This window comes from Aspergillus puulaauensis, chromosome 5 (assembly GCF_016861865.1).
Source record: "Aspergillus puulaauensis MK2 DNA, chromosome 5, nearly complete sequence".
NCBI lineage: Eukaryota > Fungi > Ascomycota > Eurotiomycetes > Eurotiales > Aspergillaceae > Aspergillus > Aspergillus puulaauensis.
In genome coordinates, this window is record NC_054861.1 from 3,602,932 (window position 1) to 3,621,548 (window position 18,617).

General features: G+C 51.8%; 9 protein-coding genes across 9 annotated transcripts; 7 read left to right on the forward strand and 2 right to left on the reverse strand.

Moving 5' to 3' along the window:
• Positions 1-27: 27 nt before the first annotated feature.
• APUU_51369S (putative sterol glucosyltransferase) lies at positions 28-2,916 on the forward strand (the record flags this gene model as incomplete). The annotated part of the gene is made up of 7 exons (XM_041706469.1): positions 28-160; positions 223-913; positions 968-1,125; positions 1,177-1,540; positions 1,600-1,950; positions 2,015-2,652; positions 2,714-2,916. 7 exons carry the CDS (start codon positions 28-30, stop codon positions 2,914-2,916), a joined length of 2,538 nt encoding a protein of 845 aa, XP_041558852.1.
• Positions 2,917-3,368: 452 nt separating this feature from the next.
• On the forward strand, positions 3,369-4,811 carry APUU_51370S (putative solid-state culture specific protein; the record flags this gene model as incomplete). The annotated part of the gene is made up of 1 exon (XM_041706470.1): positions 3,369-4,811. One exon carries the CDS (start codon positions 3,369-3,371, stop codon positions 4,809-4,811), a length of 1,443 nt encoding a protein of 480 aa, XP_041558853.1.
• An 818-nt stretch (positions 4,812-5,629) lies between these two features.
• APUU_51371S (uncharacterized protein) lies at positions 5,630-8,325 on the forward strand (the record flags this gene model as incomplete). The annotated part of the gene is made up of 2 exons (XM_041706471.1): positions 5,630-5,978; positions 6,041-8,325. The coding sequence occupies 2 exons, from the start codon at positions 5,630-5,632 to the stop codon at positions 8,323-8,325; spliced, it is 2,634 nt and encodes an 877-aa protein (XP_041558854.1).
• A 267-nt stretch (positions 8,326-8,592) lies between these two features.
• Positions 8,593-9,370, forward strand: APUU_51372S (GNAT family N-acetyltransferase; the record flags this gene model as incomplete). Its single annotated transcript, XM_041706472.1, has 2 exons — positions 8,593-8,664; positions 8,723-9,370. 2 exons carry the CDS (start codon positions 8,593-8,595, stop codon positions 9,368-9,370), a joined length of 720 nt encoding a protein of 239 aa, XP_041558855.1.
• A 319-nt stretch (positions 9,371-9,689) lies between these two features.
• On the forward strand, positions 9,690-11,453 carry APUU_51373S (uncharacterized protein; the record flags this gene model as incomplete). The annotated part of the gene is made up of 6 exons (XM_041706474.1): positions 9,690-9,702; positions 9,757-10,140; positions 10,188-10,495; positions 10,541-10,674; positions 10,720-11,356; positions 11,406-11,453. 6 exons carry the CDS (start codon positions 9,690-9,692, stop codon positions 11,451-11,453), a joined length of 1,524 nt encoding a protein of 507 aa, XP_041558856.1.
• Positions 11,454-11,706: 253 nt separating this feature from the next.
• On the forward strand, positions 11,707-12,485 carry APUU_51374S (sugar O-acetyltransferase; the record flags this gene model as incomplete). Its single annotated transcript, XM_041706475.1, has 3 exons — positions 11,707-11,867; positions 11,925-12,324; positions 12,378-12,485. 3 exons carry the CDS (start codon positions 11,707-11,709, stop codon positions 12,483-12,485), a joined length of 669 nt encoding a protein of 222 aa, XP_041558857.1.
• Positions 12,486-12,976: 491 nt separating this feature from the next.
• Positions 12,977-13,378, forward strand: APUU_51375S (uncharacterized protein; the record flags this gene model as incomplete). The annotated part of the gene is made up of 1 exon (XM_041706476.1): positions 12,977-13,378. One exon carries the CDS (start codon positions 12,977-12,979, stop codon positions 13,376-13,378), a length of 402 nt encoding a protein of 133 aa, XP_041558858.1.
• A 180-nt stretch (positions 13,379-13,558) lies between these two features.
• Positions 13,559-15,267, reverse strand: APUU_51376A (acyl-CoA dehydrogenase family protein; the record flags this gene model as incomplete). Its single annotated transcript, XM_041706477.1, has 4 exons — positions 13,559-13,895; positions 13,965-14,333; positions 14,382-14,607; positions 14,661-15,267. The coding sequence occupies 4 exons, from the start codon at positions 15,265-15,267 to the stop codon at positions 13,559-13,561; spliced, it is 1,539 nt and encodes a 512-aa protein (XP_041558859.1).
• Positions 15,268-16,087: 820 nt separating this feature from the next.
• Positions 16,088-18,220, reverse strand: rglB (polysaccharide lyase family 4 protein; the record flags this gene model as incomplete). The annotated part of the gene is made up of 4 exons (XM_041706478.1): positions 16,088-17,302; positions 17,346-17,360; positions 17,408-17,499; positions 17,557-18,220. 4 exons carry the CDS (start codon positions 18,218-18,220, stop codon positions 16,088-16,090), a joined length of 1,986 nt encoding a protein of 661 aa, XP_041558860.1.
• Positions 18,221-18,617: the final 397 nt, after the last annotated feature.

Sequence of the window (18,617 nt, forward strand, 5' to 3'; positions counted from 1 at the left end):
AAACCATGTCTACATTTGATATTCAAAATGGCGTATCCCCCACGACATAGCGATGAACCAGTGGAACTGCGCGGGGATGCTCCCGTTGACGCGCAGCCTCCCCCGCCATACTCACCCTTTGTGGAGGATGCATTGACCAGAGAAGCCGGCAGTTTGCAAGGTGTGTGCCACGAATCCGGATTCCCTGAATGCAGCCAGACTAATCTGGCCTAATTATTTCAGCCAACGGTCGCGTAGATGTCAATCTGGAATCCGAGGTCGCCAGGGCACTCGCCAAGATAATCGACTTGCAACAAGAGGATCTTCAGAACCCGCCGCCCGACTACATTGATGCGCCATCCACAGAGGTCCCGTCCTGTGAATTCAAGCTCAATATAGTTATACAGATTGTTGGAAGCAGGGGCGATGTACAGCCATTTATTGCGCTCGGAGCTGCGTTAAAAAATGATGGTCACCGAGTCCGCATCGCCACACATGATGTATTTGCAGACTTCGTCCGTACAGCAGGACTAGAATTCTTTCCTATTGGCGGAGATCCGGCCGAACTCATGGCATTCATGGTCAAGAACCCAGGTTTAATACCGCAGATGAAGACATTACGCGAGGGTGAAGTCCGCAAGAAGCAAATCATGGTAGCGACAATGCTTGACGGGTGCTGGAGATCATGTATCGACGACGATCCCCAAACACAATGTCCCTTTGTGGCAGATGCAATCATTGCTAATCCGCCTAGCTTTGCTCACATTCATTGCGCGCAGGCACTGGGGATCCCCGTTCACCTAATGTTTACCATGCCATGGAGCAGTACCAGGGCGTTTCCACATCCGCTTGCGAATTTGAGTACATCATCGATGAATCCTACGACGGCAAATTGGGTTTCATATGGAGTGGTAGAGTGGTTGACCTGGCAAGGGTATTTGAACCATCCGTCCTCCCAGTTAGGCTCGGAGAACTGACCATCGAATAGCCTAGGTGACGTTATTAATCGATGGCGCGTGTCGATGGGCTTGGCCCCTATTCCTGCAACACAAGGTCCAAGGTTGGCTGAAACCCTAAAGGTTCCTTTCACCTACTGCTGGTCTCCTGCACTGATGCCAAAGGCACGGGACTGGCCACCTCATATTGGTATTTGCATATTTTACCTGCGTCTCTGCGATGCCGTGCTGACATTTTCAGATGTCTGTGGTTTTTTCTTCAGAGAAACCCCGGCATATAATCCGCCAGCTGAGTTAGTAGAATTCTTGAACTCTGGCCCCTCTCCGATCTACATTGGTTTTGGCAGCATTGTGGTCGACAACCCTCAAAGACTTATGGACGTCGTCCTTGAAGCAGTCTCGAGGGCCGGGGTCCGTGCCATAATCTCAAGAGGGTGGAGCGAAATGTCCGGAAATACAAGCCGGAACATATTATATATAGATGACTGTCCGCACGAGTGGTTATTCCAGCATGTGGCCGCTGTCGTCCACCATGGCGGTGCTGGGACAGCCGCCTGTGGCCTGAGAAATGGACGACCAACTGTCGTAGTGCCATTTTTTGGAGAGTAAGTGTTGATCCCACTAGTCAGTACTAAATCTGTATTAATGTTACGTTGTCCTCCAGCCAGCCCTTTTGGGGCCATACGATTGCCAGATCTGGAGCGGGTCCTAGACCTCTACCTTATGCCTCACTCACATCTCAGGATCTGGCAGCTTCTATAGAATTTTGCCTTACCGCTAAACCAAGGGCTGCTGCTCGAAATATTGCAGAAAAGATGCAGGCGGAGCGTGGCGTGATGGCAGCCGTGGAATCATTCTACACCCATCTACCACTAGACAAGATGAGATGCAGCGTGATGCCTGACCAAGCGGCAGTTTGGACATTCAAAAAGGGCAAGCGGAAATTCAACTTATCAAAAGCAGCAGTTCATATATTGGTCGAGAATATGAAGATAGAGGCGAATCAACTGCGATGGTACGCAAGCATTTTCATCTGTTGGCTAGTCCACTGATACAGCCCAGCTAATGTTGATATCTAGCTGTAAAATCAACCCTATTGTCATCGAGAACCGCCGCTGGGATCCATTAACAGGCGTCCTCTCGGCCTCTATCGCAACCGGGTCCAACATGTTGCTCTCCACAGGCGAGCTAATATACAACCCCTACAAGGAATACAGACGCGGTCGCTCACCGAGGCAATCGCGAGAAAGGAGCCCGCGTGCACAGTCCGTGCCTGTAAGCAGACCTTCAGGTAACGACTTACGGAGTGTAGGAGGACCACTCATGCAGCGCAGAACGGCCGCTCCAGAACCTAGCGGTAACCAGGCTACTAGGCCATTAGATACAGCAGGGAATATGGCGTCTGCGACAGTGAAAGGATTTGGCAAATTTACTGCGACGTATTTCAAAGGCGTGTTGGTGGACATTCCTCATGCGGCAGCGGAGGGGTTCCGACAGGCGCCTAGATTATACGGGGAACAGCCAAAGGAATACGGCACTGTTAAGGGTTGGAAATCTGGCGCTATGTTCGGCGGAAAGAATTTCGTTGATGGCATGACCGATGGCTTTTCCGGGCTCGTCACTCAGCCTGTTAAGGGTGCTAAAGAGAAGGGCGTTTTTGGTGCAGCCAAAGGACTGATGAAAGGGACGATTGGACTCGCTACGAAGGCCCCTTCAGGTATGTAATGTTGTGGATGCTTTGCGCATGCCAACACATGACTGACGCACTTGATATACAGCCGGAGTCGGATTGGTGGCCTACCCATTCTATGGGATAACTAAGAGCATTGAAACGGCGATTGGATCCAAAGATCGGAGAGATCTTGTACATGCGCGCCTCAGAGATGGTGCATACTATACAGGGAACTTGTTTATTGCTGACGAAGAACAGGAAAGAGTTATCGAAGGGTTTGAGAGGCTGCTGCGCAGTGAAAACGCGTAGACACGCTTTTCGACTGGGATTGAGCCGCCGGGCACTGGCACGCATTTCGAAGGCCAGGGGAGCAAAAATACGTTTCATATGACCACCATCGTCACCTTCTGGTACCTGAATAATATGCCGTATTATAACTCTCGTGGGAGCGGCTGAGTTGATCAGTTGCCCACATATAAGCTGTTGCAATGCAGATCCGGAAGTCTATGTTAAGAACATGACCCAATCAAATACATCCATTGTCCATGAGGAAGCACAACTGGACCAACGCTGATCTCAAGAGCCAGTTCTAGATGTTGGTGTCGTCAGTGGTGCACAATCGAGGGCATGTGCCACAGCGTCACATTGTTCTACACCCGGAAACGGACAGCTCCACCGACAACCATGGATGTAAATAGTGGCGCAATCTATAAGTGCTATGCAGATCTTCATTTACTCACAGCATCTACCAATTCAGCAAAATGGCTCCCACAAGTACCGTCACTCTCGACTACACCCTGCGTGACCTCTACTCGGAAAACAATGAAAGCGACCCGAATCTAGTGCTCATCTATTACCCGCTGGATTTCAAGTATAATCCCAGTGGCTCATTAACCAAGTTTGTCTATGGATATAAATTGAAGGAGGGCACTGAAGAAGGCGCATCCGCCATTGAACGGAGCCTGTATCCCCAGCGGACGGCCTTTACGGCCGGCCAGATGCCAATGGTGGTTTTGGATTTTGCGCCAAGCGACAAACAGCAACAGCAAGAGACAAATGATAAAATATGCCAGGCTACAAATGGTCAGCGGCCGCACCATGTCGACTTCCACCGGACATATTCGCAGTTACCACGCGAGCAACAGCCGAATTTAACCTTTGCAAACAACTTGAAAGGCATAACTCTGGATGCCGGGGCGCAGATTTCAGTCCAACTACCAACGGACTGTCTTTCGGATCTGCCTCATCTCATTAACCCCGAGACCCATTATGAGATCTTGTCGAAGCGTGGGCTTGCTCTGTCGGCCTTGCCAACAGCCCGATCCGAGGTGGTCGACGCCTGCCTGACCAACTCAGACGACCCGGTTCTTTTGGCAGAGGAGGTATCACGAATGATGCACTCGATTGAAAAGCACCAACTGCCCTTTATGATTAAGCTTCCACAGTCGGTTAGTGGCCGTGGTGCCTTTGCCGTCGCCACGGAAGCCGAAAGGAACGAAGTCAAGACTGTACTCACGGCAGGACTAGGCAAAATGCTGAATGAGCTTAACGAATCTAATCACCACCTATATCCGTGCTCTATAGTCCTCCAGGACCTCATCCCTGGGCCAACTGTGGCGCTGGCGTTTTTCGTTTCAAGGAGCGGACACGCTCGTTTCACCGCTTGTACCGGGCAGCTGTTTGATGAGCAGCAGCACTGGATTGGCGGGACTATCGCGTACAAGCAGCAGGACCAGCTCAGGGCGACCTTTTCTCCAATTATGAAGAAGGCGGCAGCGTTTCTGCATGGCAAGGGGTACTATGGCCCTGCTGGCGTGGATATTATTACCGACGAGGGTTCTGGGGAGCATCTGATTATCGACCTCAACGTTCGTGTGCCCGGTACATTCCACTTGGGGCCTCTCAGAGGGCATTTCACCAAGCGGGGACTCTATGAGGCTGCTGGGACTAAGTTACAGTTGAGGTGCTCGCGAGATGTCTTTGAGGGGAGGTTTGCGGATGAGATGCGCAAAGGCAGTCTGATCGTGAATGGATGGTTCCATGACGAGCAAAGTGGCTTGAGCCATGCTGCGATCACCATCGGGGCCAGGGACTCCGAAGAGCTGAATGGATATCTTGAGCGTGTTAGGGCTGTTGGGACACAGCCGGATGGGAGCGATGCTTTCCACGGCCCACGTGTACCAGGCCTGAAAGCCAAGTGGTGATTAAAAGATTGTGTTTGCTATTACTGTACCAATCCGAACGCCTCAACACTGAACATGTCCCTGTAGCATGGACACCCGGAAGGGCTCAAATCGTGCAGCCATGAGTGGTCTGCGTCATACACTGAATGAAAACGACGGGGATCTACTCGATCAAATTCCGCATCCGAACTCAATCGGCAATGTCATAATTTGTGTAACACACGGGGAGGCGCTGGTTGGATGGACGCGGGACAGCATCCACGGATGAACATTCCAGCCCTAATGCGACCTTACAGTTGGCCCCACAATTGCGGGCCGCAGCTTTCAGCCTCTCGATCGATATTCTACTACGATATACTGGCACTACTGGGAAGCTGCAGGACATGCGGTGTGGTTTTGATGCTCAAGACGTCCCTGAATAGGTGCAATACCTAGCCGGGTGGGTGTCCATCATGAGACCAGCCGACTCAGCCACAATTAACAGGCTCGTTTAACTAAGTTTTGTGTAGGTAGTATTTTTAACTGGTGTACTCTCATACTAAGACCGATTTAGCGTTTCTGACCACATAACCTCGTATTCACTCTGCGCGAGTCGACTTAGTCGGCTGCTCAAGCGGCGTCCGAGGCTGCTGGTATCTCTCACAAGACACATTCTTTCGGGAGTTTGATTAATGAGGCGCTGCTAGAGTTAGGCTGCCACGAAAGAGGAATAATAAATGGATAGCCAACGGGTATATAGTATAATAAAGACCCGGACTTTTTCACAATCTGCTACTTTTTGTGTGCTTGGATTTTGGCAATAGTTTTATCCTGCCATACTATATTTTGCTGTTAGAAGAATGTCTTTCCGTTTGGAACGACAACACACCGAAGATAACAAAGAAATGAAGCTTGAAGAGAACAAACATGCCGATTTCGATTTCACCAATAAAAATACCACCAAGAAGAGTGAAACCGACAGCAAGAGCCAGCATAATAAGGACAACGACAGCAGCCAGAATGCGGTGCAGAGAATCACTATACCAGAAGACGCCGCAGCTTACATTGCTGCCAAACGTAAAGGCAGTCTAGAGGTATCGCTGGCTGGACCGACCAAGGATAGCAGCAAGGTATCTGCCTCTGCTTCTATTGTCGGCGAGGCAGGGACGGTGGATGAGGAATCCCCCGGGTGTGCGCACCCTGCATTTGGTAAGTTGATAGTTACACGTCCAACCGTGCCTGGTTTAGATGAGGCTGATTGTATGGGCCAGAGTTATACTGGATAAAAGAGCATCTTTTGCGGCGGAAGAAAAGCCTAGATGGCTGCTGTGACGAGGTCCCCGAATACGAAGTTGTGCGGTACTTCGACTGCGACGCGAATCCGAAGTACCAGCATGTACATCCTGGGACGGTGACAGTGCAGGGATACGGAATAGAGCTGTGGGACTACGAGCGGACACACGGCTCTGGACTAAGGGATGTGGAGAAGAATTATTTTTATCACATTGGTGAGCTCCCAGAGCCAGGCGCTAAAGAACTCATCAGACGGCTGAATGAGCTGCGGAACGAAGATGAGGGAAGAGCGCTGGGCGAGAATCTGGACTACGACGAGGCAGACCTTGAAGAGTTTGTAGGGGATTCCGCACTTGCAATTGCAGACGGGGAGAGGAGCATTGATGCGATGTTGTATGTGTGTCTTGCTGTGCTGAATCGGGAGGACACGTTCAAGAATCTCGCCACGCGGTTTACCATTGCGCAGGAGTGGACTCATTTACAGGGGGAAGGCATATTGGGGATAATGGGCTTCTTCTGGCAGATGGTAATCACGGGTGAGATTGCGAGGCGTTTGGACAGGAGCAGCGCGCCGATAAAAGAGCAGAGCCAGATGGATGGGATGTCGCTCCAGGTGGTTGCGTCGCTGATTGTGTACGACTTGTGGATACGGAATGTCGATTTGAAGATTAGCGACGAACTGCCGATGCCACCGGCCAAGGATGTCTCATCCGAGGAGCGTATAGAGGCAGAAGTGTTGCTTCGAATGGCTGAAAAGTTCATGGCAGACACCCGGCCGGACGTAGCTGCAGAATCCCTCGAAGAGGCTGTAGCTATTGATCCTGCCAACGTCGAATATCGGCGCAGAAGATGCCGTGCGCTCCATAAGACGGCCGAGCTCGACGCGCTTATAGGAGATGAGGAGGACTCGGAGATGCGGTATGCCGAACTTACAGTGGAGGCCAAATACTTGACTCAGTATGCCCCCGATGACTGGCAAGCGTGGGAACTCCTGGCCGAAGCACAGACGGGGCGTGGAGCACTGAAGAAGGGACTGAAAGCCTATGAACAGGCCCAGTCTGTTGCAACAAGTGAGGAGGACAAGAAGTGCCTGGGCAGCAAGATCGTCGAAGCGCGAGTTGCCCTCGTGGAAGAGTTCCTCGACTCGGTACGGCTGGAAGACAAGGTAGAACAGCACGAAGCTCTGAGGGGTATAAGAGACTGGGAATATGACTTTGTAGGCGGAATTATGAGATTCCATTCTAACGTACATGGACGTCAAGAGCAAGGGCTGGTAGCGTTTGCAAAGGGCATCGAATGGCCGCATGTTGATGAAGCTACACAAAGGATTGGGAGCGTCTACGACTGTCTTTACACTGGTGGCGAAAGCAACTTGCCGGCCAACATTCACGACTGGTTGTATGGTCTGGTGCTACCGGGGAGGTTCTTTGCGTACAATTTGATGGCCTGCTTGGCCATATGTACCCCTTCTCTGTCCCTCGGTGTCCCGCCGAGTGCCAGTCATGGTCTGATTCTGGGGGATATCTCATATTGGCCCATACAGACCGGGATGGGCCGCGTCTTGGGTGGCATCTCGGGCATAGGATCACTGGCTGGCTGGATAGGGCCCTGCTATTCCGTCACGCTTGATGTAGAAACGGAGGCTGAGAGTGATAGAACGACGAGGTGGGTGTTTGTAGGTGGAGAGCGTGTGGACCCAGGGCTGCAGAGAAGCGGCGAAATGCTGGAATCGTTCGACAACGATGGCACAGCTTCTTATATAGTCGAGATCAAGGAGCCCGCGAAATGGACGACGCCTGAGCCTCCAGTCCGAGATACCAGCCAGTACAACCTGAAAGCCGTCTACCTGAAGCCCGCCGAAGAGGGTCAAAAAGCCGAATTTACTGCGAGAATGATATTCGAAGTGAATAAACCGACACCAGTTGAGGTCCCTTTACAGGCTACCCCAGTTTTCGTCGTGCCTCCCCCGTGTCAGCCATCTGATCCCACAGGGCACCCTATCCATGACCATGAGCTGGGAATAAACCCAGGGGAGAGCTGGACTCCAGACAGACTTTTAGACGACGATGTGTTCGACAATGCTCGTACCGCCGATGTACTTGTTATCAATGCCACCGGTAAAGGGGCTGAGGTTATGGCTCGTGCAGTATGTGCTTTCCGTGGGATGAATGCAGTGACTCGGATATGTGGAGGTCCTTGCTTTGCGTGTACTTTGAAGTCGGCGCGGTCGTTGAAGATTAACACTGTGATTTGGTGCGATTGACGAGTGTTGTTAAATATACATATGTTTTATGCACTGTTCATATGGTTCATAACTACCAAAACAGGTTTAGGCCCTGTGAAGGATGTCAGACTGGATAACACGCAATACAGACCCTTACCAAGTAACTTACTAGGTAACTAAGGGTGCCCTTTTGAGTCAAGTGGTAAAATTGTTCCACAAAGGAGGGGCTGTCAGTGAGATTATTGCACTCCTCGACAACACAGAAAAACAACAAAACCAAACAAGAGAATAAACAACTTAAGCACAATGTCTGAATCCTCGTTCTGCTACGGACAGCCTCGCCTCGAGAATGATCTCGTGTCCCTCGAACCGTTCAATGTAAGACTAAGCCACCCATTATCCCTCTGACAGAAGGATTCTGACGCACTGTATACAGCCCACGCATCACGTCACAAAATTTATGGCGCAGAAAAGGGAACATCCAGAGCTATTCCAATATGTGTTGTTCCCTGATATCTCAACCGACGAAGAGTTTCTCGAAAAGGTATACAAAGAGCACATCGCCACTGCACCAGGCGAGTGTCTCTATGCAATTATCGACAAGACCTACACGCCCGAAGGCCAAGGCCAGAACCAGGAACAGGATCCTAGTGCAAACTACGCAGGAACAATAGCTCTGTCAAACACAAACACGGACAATGCGTCTACCGAGATAGGGATTGTGATCTTCCCGTCGTTCCAGCGTACGCATGTCGCGAGCAATGCTATCGGGCTTTTGCTGCGCTACACACTCGACCCGCCTTCCTTGCGCGGATTAGGGATTCGGCGTGTTGAGTGGAAGTGTCATACAGCCAACGAGGCGTCGAAGAGGGTTGCGCTGCGGATGGGATTCACCCTTGAAGGAGTACTGCGCTGGGACAGGGCGTTTCACGGGCCGTTTGGAGTTCCTGTTGATGCTCTTGAGAAGAGGAATGGGACGACCGGTGAGGCGAGGGGGAGACATACCGCTGTGTTTTCGATTGTTTGGGATGAGTGGGAGGAGAAGCGTGTTAGGGTTTTGGAACAGTTGGAAAGGACGAAATAGCCATGTTGGCCTTGCTGTTGGGGTCTATTTGCAGGGGGGACGTATAGAATAGACCTCTATTATACCCAGAATATGATGGTATATTCAGATGGAGTGGCAGAGACAGTGTATAGTCCATGCTGTATACTGAGGCGCCGAGGATTCCCCAAACGGAATAGCGCGATGGGCTCCACAGAAACAACTCCAGCGCTGAACCTGCAAGTGACCTCCACGACAGATCCAAAATGCCCAGCCAGTATAGATCCCTCGCGATTTATTAAACTCAACCTTATCGCACGGCAGCTCTTCTCCGATCTGCCTGTGTAACTATCCCCGCACAATGCCACGCGCCGGTATGCAGCTCACCCTCCGATTCCCGTCACCTTAGGCTAACCAACCAACACCAGGCCCCGCTTGTATGACCTGTCGGGAAAAATGTCGCAAATGTGACCGCGGCCGACCTAGCTGCCAGCGCTGCATTTCCAAGGGCCTTGTGTGTCGCGGGTACCCCGATCAATTCCGCTTCTGCGGTATTGCCAGTCGCGGGAAGTGGAAAGATGCACGCATTCCTGCGGCTGACAAGGACATCCCCAGCCAGGCGCAAGAAAGTCCAAATTCAGGCGAGGAGCAGCTGCATACGATTATCAGCGCTGGATCTACCCCGCCTATGCCTGAGCCGCGGAGGTCGAAGCGGCTGACGATCGATGCCATGTTGGTGGACTCTGCGCCGGTGGAGGAGGATATTACGACGTTGCTTAAATCAAGTCAAACGAAGACTCTTATTCATCACTGTAAGACTGCGAAGTGACAGTATTGGAACAATACTAATGCGGCCCAGATGATAACTTTATTTGCTGCCACCAGTTGGCGGAGATTGGGGACGAGAAGGATAACCCGTACAGAGCGTACATTATGCCCTTAGCTAAAAAGCAAATCGGGCTGCTATATGCCGTTCTGGGCTTTTCTGCCGTGCATCTTGGAAGGCTTACGGAGGACACCACTCTGCATGAAACGACGGCCGTTGAGTACAGAATGAAGGCGATCCGCGCTTTGGGCGAGCAGATCTACAAGAGCCAGACTACGTCATTACCGGAGGAGGAGCAGGATGCTATTTTTGCAACGATCCAGATTTTATTACTGCATGATGTAAGTGACTCTTGAGACATAACAACCTCTGCTAACTGATGGTAGATTGCGGAAACTGGGATATCTGAGCATGGGGTTCACATCACAGGGGCAATGTCTGTGTGTAAAAGCATTCTCGCTGCAGAGGGATTCAACGGTCGGCGGCAGAGAGCTGTTTTCTTCATAGGTAATCTTGCCTGGTAAGTCCCCTTGAAGACTGTATGTTCGTGCGCTAACAGCAGCAGGCTAGATATTATCCGAGCCTTTTCTGGAACTAGACGGCTCTGCTTTACCCAAGATATCCGCGAGATGGTCGCCAGTGCCAGCGGCGATAGATTCGAACTGGTCAATGGCTGCCCGCGAGAGATCTTCCTCGTCATTGGACGAGTTCTGGATAAAGCAAAGGAGTACAAAAACGGCTGGACAACTGACGACGACTTCCGTTCCGCATTACTCCTCGCGAACCGGGAGCTATACTCCTGGAACCCGAGAGACAAAACATACCCAAGTGCAGACCCGCGTTGGCGGAAGGTGGCCGTGGCGTTTCAGTTTGCCTGTATACTGCATGTACATCGATTGCTGGACCCATTACGGCCGGCAAGAAGTCCTGAGATACAAGAAGCTGTCGCAAAGATTCTGGATTCGACGGCTGATATTCCTGCCGACTGTTCCCTGATCGAGCTGCTAATCCTTCCGTTGTTCATGGCGGGCGCGGACTCGCTTTCTCCGCATTCACAATATTATGTCCTTGCAAGGTACAGGGAAATAGAACGACGATCCGAGATGCGCAACCCTGTACCGACCGATCTCTTGAAGCAGCTGTGGGCAGCTCGCTCTGAGCAGGCGCCTGGCCACGAGGAGAACATTTCCTGGCGAGATTTTGTAAGCCCGTTGCTTCAATTGCGTGTTCCATATTTACTGACATGAATAGACCTGTTTCCCGCAATTGACGCGACAGCATGATTTCCTGATAATTTGATTACTTCGTATAGTTGAAGATATTGTCCTGTGGCGCCGGCGGAGTCCGGTCGGAGGTGCCGCTACCTGCCTAATCTGGAAGTATCACCAACCGGTGGGGCACTGGGTCTGAGTGACGAGACCGCAGATGCAAGAGGCAAAAGCATCAACCAAGCAAACAAACCCCGCTGATCGCTTGGCCAAGGTTATAAGAGGGAGGGGCATACCCCTCGTTTTCCAATTCATTTGCAAACTCACACTCACAACGAATCACCATGGCTACCTCGAAAGAATGGCAGAAGATGCTCAACGGCGAGCTCTACTGGGCCTGGGACGCCGATCTACAGGCTAATCGCGAGCGATGCAAAGAAGCTTGCAAAAAGTTCAATGAGGCAGGGCCAGTTTCTCGACGGCGGCGCGTCGAACTATGGCGAGAGTGAGTGGTGTCGCATACCCAGCAACTCCCATCAGTGCAAGCTAACAATCGCACCAGTATCGTTTGCGACACTCGCCCGATGCCGCCAGTAAATCCAGACCCAGCTGCCGATGAAAAGCTTTTCGAGAAAACCGACCCCGTCGTCGACCCCCCGATCTCCGTCGACCACGGGCTGAACTTCAAAGTCGGCGCGGGCAGCTTCATCAACTTCGACACGACCGTTCTCGACACGTGCTTGATTACAATTGGCGAGCGGGTGCTCTTTGGTCCTCACATTCGTATCTACGGTGCGACGCACCCGATGGATCCGGCTGAGCGGCGCGGACTGGAGGGGCCCGAGGCCGGAAAAGAAATCCACATTGAGGATGATGTGTGGATTGGAGGGAGTGCGATTATTCTTGCCGGTGTGAGGATTGGGCGGGGAAGTACAGTTGGTGCGGGCTCTGTTGTGACTAAGGTATGTATACCAGCTCCGCACTTCTGCTTGTGTCACGTCGCTAACTGCTGCAGGATGTTCCTCCGTTCCATTTTGTTGCTGGGAACCCCGCAAGGGTTATTCGCAAGATCGAGTCGAGCATGGAAACAGAGCAGCCGAATGCCGCATCTGGGACGGCGTAATTCGGCTACAGGTCTTGATAGGGTCGGACCTTTGAAGGAGGTAGAAATATTCATGGCATAAAGAGCTCTAGCGAATGTTATTTTCTCTATCGCTGAGCCTGACCACCGCGAAGTATACTGTCAGGTACATACAGCGGGTTAACTCATCCCAGCGCACTGCATCATCATCAGCATAACTCCCCGGCTATAAGGGTCAATTACGCTTACTTTATAACAAGATACCTGCACCTTTAAATGGAATTCAGCGATATACCATAAACTATCCGAAGATCAGCACGAGAAGCTGGAGACTTCGAATGAGTGGCGCGCTAAGATAAAAATAAGCCAGTTGAATTTGATTACCAGCCATAACATACATCTTGTTGTTTCTATTATACCCTGTTTGACCCGTTTGCACTTTCAAAGAGTATATAAGCCTCTACGATAAATAAACCACTACATTCTTCTTACATCTCTCGAAACCCTCGCTTACCTCCCCATTTCCAAACACCATGTCTTCAACATCGCAACCCCTCCACCCCCAAGAATTCCACAGTCCGGGCTGGGACTACGAGGCCCGAACCCCAGTAGTCGACGGCAAATACTACGACCGCAAGACAGGCGAGCTGCGCACGGCGTCCGGACCATCGTACTCGGGCCCACCGGACGTCGACATCATTATCCAGAATTTACATCAAGATACAAACAATCGTCTTTACCGTGCCGCGAGGCCGTTTCCCGTGGAGATTCTTTTGTTTGGGATTATGAAGATTGTCAATGAGAGGGAGCTACGGTTGGATTCTTTGACTGCGACGGCTTATGCGATTAGGGTTATTGTTGCGCATGAGATGACGGTTGCTGAGTGGGATGGGGTTGTGGATGAGATGGCGAATGGGATTTGGAAGCAGGAGTGATTTATAGATATATGCTAGGAAGGGTAATATGGTTCCTGGTAGTATGATGGCCCTGTCGCTGTTAAGTCGGCGTATGAGGTATGACTTAGGACATTCAATCAATCATCTGTATTCATGACACGTCGAAAATACTTCACAATCAACTTTCGCAAGTTGCAACATCTAAAACTACTTATATATCTACAGCATCGCCTTCGGGAACGTCTTAAACGCCTGTCTCACACCCAAGTCCGCCAGGATCTCTTCTGTCCCACCGAGAATCGCATCGAATTTGTACGTGCGGTTGAACATCTCAATGACTCTGCCCATGCCTGACTGCGTGATACCACGCCCCCCGAAGATATTCGTGGCCTGTTCAGCGACCTCGCCGGCGCACCGGGTGACGTGGGACTTTAGTAGACCGATTGGCCCACCTAGAAGCTTGGACTGTTCGGCGTAGGTCATGTTGCACATTTGGTATGCGATGGATTCGAGCCAGGCTTGGTTTGATTCTGTTAGGGAGATCATTCGGGCGAGTCTAGAACAATTAGCATCAGTAGTTCTTTTGCATGGTATGGATAACTGGATAGGTAGGGAGTGGACATACTTCTGTCTAATTACAGGCTGGTCGACCAGTCTCTTTCCGAAGACAATGCGCTGGTTACACCACTTCATGCACTCCTCGACGACGTTCATGGTGGCTCGGACAACCGCGCACACCATCATGAAGCGCTCGTGGTTGAAGTTCGACATGACCACGATGAAACCCTTGTGCTCATCGCCGAGAAGGTTCTCGACGGGGACCTTGACGTTGTTGAACTCGACAAACGCTGTTCCGGCCGTGGTCGAGTATGAGGTCTTGATCTGGTTCGTCTCGACGTTGTCGTCGCGCGGGATGAGCAGAACCGAGAAGCCTTTTTCTGTGCGGCACGCTGTTACGAAGTAGTCGGCCCACATACCGTTCGTGATCCATTTTCTGAACTAGTTAGCACATAGCTGTTGCAGAGGAAGTGAAGGGGCGTACTTGGTTCCGTTGACAATGTAGTGTTTCCCATCTGGAGTCTTCTCGGCTGTCGTCCGCAGGCCGGCGACATCACTACCGGCGAACGCCTCTGTGACAGCGAGACACATCTTCTTCTTGCCCGAGAGAACCTCTTCTGTGATCCTTTGTCGGAGCGGCTCATTCCGCAGCCAGTTCTGCACGGCCGTCAAACTAATCACCATGCCGGCCATATTTCCATCCTGGAAACCTGCCCAGAGTCAGCAAGAAACAACAAAATAACAAATACGTAAACAGGCCTACCTCTGGCATTAACCCTGACCATCTCCTGCGCGATAATCAAATCATGCAGGTAATCAAACTCCTTCCCATCAACAACACCACCCAACAACTTCCGCCCATGGAGATGCTTCCCAGGCCCCAACCTCATAGCCAGCACATTACTCTCCGCCATCTTATCAATAAGCTCCTGGCTGATATACGACCCATCGCGCTCCTTCTCCTGCGCCTCAGCCGTAACATGCAGCGACGTAAACTCCCTAATCGCCTTCTGCAGCCGGCGATGGCTCTCCTTATAATACGGGCTCTTGAACCCAGGGCGCAGCCATAATGGCTCGGCGTAGGGCACTGGGCTCAGCGAGGTAGCCGTCGGCTCGATGACTTCCGGTGTCTCGTCGGCGATTGTCCCGATGCAGAGCTGCGAGCGGTACTTTGTGAGCACGTCCTGCCGGTGCAGGTTGTAGAAGTCGGTTGTTGCGTCTTTTCCGGCGATTTGGGCCAGCACGACGCTGCCGCCTGGGTGGGCGTCGAGGAAGTCGGTGAGGTCGTAGACGCGGTGGTCGATGATGCACCAGAGGGAGTCCTCAGTTGTGTGCTGGGCGACTTCGGCGCGGGTGAATGTCTTGGACATGGTGTGGGATATCGTGTCTTATCGTGGATGCAGAGGTTCAGGTTGGGAGAGGAAGAGAACCGGAGTGCGACAGGGAGAGGAAGGGCGACAAGAAAAGAGCGTTGCACAGGGATTCACAGACACGGCTCGACGTCGCAGTGCCTAGGTAAGACTCGCGCAGTTAACCGGACTTTATTCGGTTGAGTTTCGTCGCTGCCAAATGTACCCCAGATTTAAATTAAGCGGCCAATCAGCAGCTGTGAATTAAATATCTCTCAGCGGGGAGCCGAGGCTATTTCCGCTTTGGGAAGCTAGTGAGGTCATGCCGTTGATCGGCTCTATAAACATAAATCTGCTGGCATTGATAAACGGGCGATATCTGGATTTTACTACGAGATTAACGTATGTGATGAGTATGAATATGCACAGGGGGTCTTGAATATAGGTATCAAAGGGCAACATTCAGGAAAGCTGGGTGGATAAAGTGGCATAACCGAAATACTGCCCCATCACTAATCAGACAACCTCGGCTCTCAACGCCAGCATTAAAGTTGGTATTCATTTGATCGTGATACTCTCGCGCTGATCAACATGCAGACTCTGCACCCCCCACAATCCAGTCTACTACCCCTGACTTGAGCTCGCACGGCGCAACTGTCACTCCCGTTTGGCCGGGTAGCTTCTGGGGACCCCGGAACGACGAAAACCGCCTGCTCACCCATACCAACTCTTAAGAAAGCAGAATGTTAGAAGTACATGCCATACCGGCTCTGCATCGCGAACAATATCAGATATTCTATCACGTCACGTAGCCAGAAATTACTACTACCCACGAGGTTGACTATTTAACCTCCAACCGCAACGCATCATACTGCACATACACACTCGCCGGCAACACCGCCGTCTCCGTATCCGTCGCATTATACGGAAGATGCAGCGTCAACAAATTCTCCCCAACCTTCAACCACTCAACCGGGAACTCCAGTCGCGAGCGCACCTGGTAACAACTAACAGCCGAGCGCACAATACAGCTACTCGACTGGTTAAACCCGATGAGCATCGTCAGCGGTTCCTCGTGGTCATTAATGTAGCTCTCCAGCGGGAGATTCGCGTATGGCTCTGATGCGTTATAAACATCGGTGTTTCCCGACGCGGCTTTGGCCCCGGCGAGCTGGATCGTCAGCGTTGCTGTTTTGCGCGCATGCAGTTGCTTTGCTGTCAAGGGGAATCGGATCTTCCAATCATGCGTGGTGTTGTATTCCGCGACGGGGTTATCGGCCGTTGGACCGAAGACGGACCAGTGCACGGTGTTGAAGTCGAGCGCTGGATCGCTTTCCCCGATCGTGTAGTCGATTCCGTCGGGGAAGTCGGAGGTCCAGTCGTATGCGCCCCAGTAGATTAAGTACTCTGGTGGCTGGAGGGGGTGTGTGCTGTCCCGGGCGAGGCCGCGCCGGAACTCGCCAGATGATTTATCGGGGGTTCCGAGGCGCCAGATTTCGGTTCCTGCGGACTCGGCGGTCCATTTCTCCTTGATGGTGTTTGGTTTGCCTGCTTTGACGACGATGCCGTCCCGGGTGAAGTCGCCGAAGATGCCTTCTGCGTATATGGTGAGTCGGTATTTGCCCTCTGCTACATGGTCGATGCTGAAGTGGCCGTTCTTGTCGATCTCAGCCCAGTATTGATACGATGAAGGGACTGCAGAGTTGTCCTGGAAATACTGCCCGTCCACTGTGAGAATGGCAATTGCATTTCTAGCATCCTGAGGGAGCTTGATGGACCCTTTGACGCTGCCTCGCTGGGAAGATGGAATGTATCCGATAACGTGCTTTGCGATGGAGTCGTAGAATTCCACGTTCCAGTCAGGCCGTGCGATGCCTCTAGCTTCATCGCGGAGTTTCTCCAAAGAAGCGGACTTTCCGCCGTTGAAAAGATAGAACTGTGGGCCGAATGTGCGGTCGAAGCCGTTTGTGATGTTTGGGGTGCCTTCGCCATGGTGGTTCGATACAATGTAGTTGTAGACGATGCCGTCGACGGTGAGGTCGGAGTGTAACGGGCCCTGCATTGTTAGCTATGTGCAATTGAGATGGTGAGCAACGTACTCCATAGTATGTATCCTAAACATTGTCAGCTATACGTTTATGTTAGGTAGTGTAGAACTAACCTTTGTGTTCATTACCAGCCACGCTCCGTATGTAGTGCCGTTCGTGGTAGACCCATCGGCGTACATCCCGTGGACGTCATTATCTCGCCATTCTACACAAAAAGGACAGAGTTAGTCGTATGCAGTATCCAAAGAGTGGCCAGACATACGGTTAGAGAACGTATACTTTGTAAAGTACTCCGAGAACTGTTTATAGTACGCATCACCCGGCGTATTATTAAACCTCCAAGTCGCATCCTGCACATCCGTCTGCTCGGCAATCGCCTCCTCACTCGGCAGCGGCGCAGTCTGAATATCACTCGAGCTCAGATGCGTCCACAGATCCGTATTCGGGCGCAGCAGCGTCCGGAACTCCTGCAGGTTCCGCAGAAACGGCGTCGTCTCGTTGTAGTACGCCAGGCGGCTGAACATGTGGAACCCGGTCTCGCCATCTCGCAGGAACCAGTATTGCTGGAATTCCTGGCCCGTCGGTGTATATGTATCGTTGAGAATGATTCCTGCGTATTCCGTCCCCGTCGAGTCTGTACCCTGCACCAGCTCGGTTAGGGGGTTTGTTGACCCGGCGGTATAGAAGCCGGATGGCGTGCAGTAGCAGTCGAGGTACGGTCCAATACCGGTGGAGCCATCCTGCTCGCCGAGCAGGTCTTGGCCGTCGAGGTATATATCGACGATGCTGCCCTTAGTCTTGTCGAAAATGGCTCGCAGTCGGTTGTTTTCGAGGGTGATGGATTTGTCGTCCTCTGTTGCTGTGAGGGCTGCGTGGACCGCGCTGGCCCAGGCAGCCCCTAGGCCTAGATATTTAACAACTCGCATCTTGACGCAAAATCACACTTTTTGGCTGGTGGGTCACCAGCTTCCACGGGGTGGACGCGCGATTTATAGTGATGGCGGTTAAAAAGCTTCCTTCGAGTTTGCAATCCGGGGTAAAGGTGCCCGAATTGTGGGCCTGTTTGTAGATTATAGCCCCATAATTTCCACAAAAAGGAATGATTGGTATTCTGGAAGCTGTCCGGAGAATTGGCCTGTTATTAATCTGGAGCTAGCCCTGGCTCTTGAGTGACTTGGGGCCCCGGGGGAGGAGGATGCGGGGAATTCCCCTGCCAAGTGAACGACGCCGTTTTGATTGACGGAAAAATTACTCGGACACTGTTCACCCGATTTTAGATGGAGGATTGGAAAGAAATTGACTACGATCTACAGGTGGAAATGC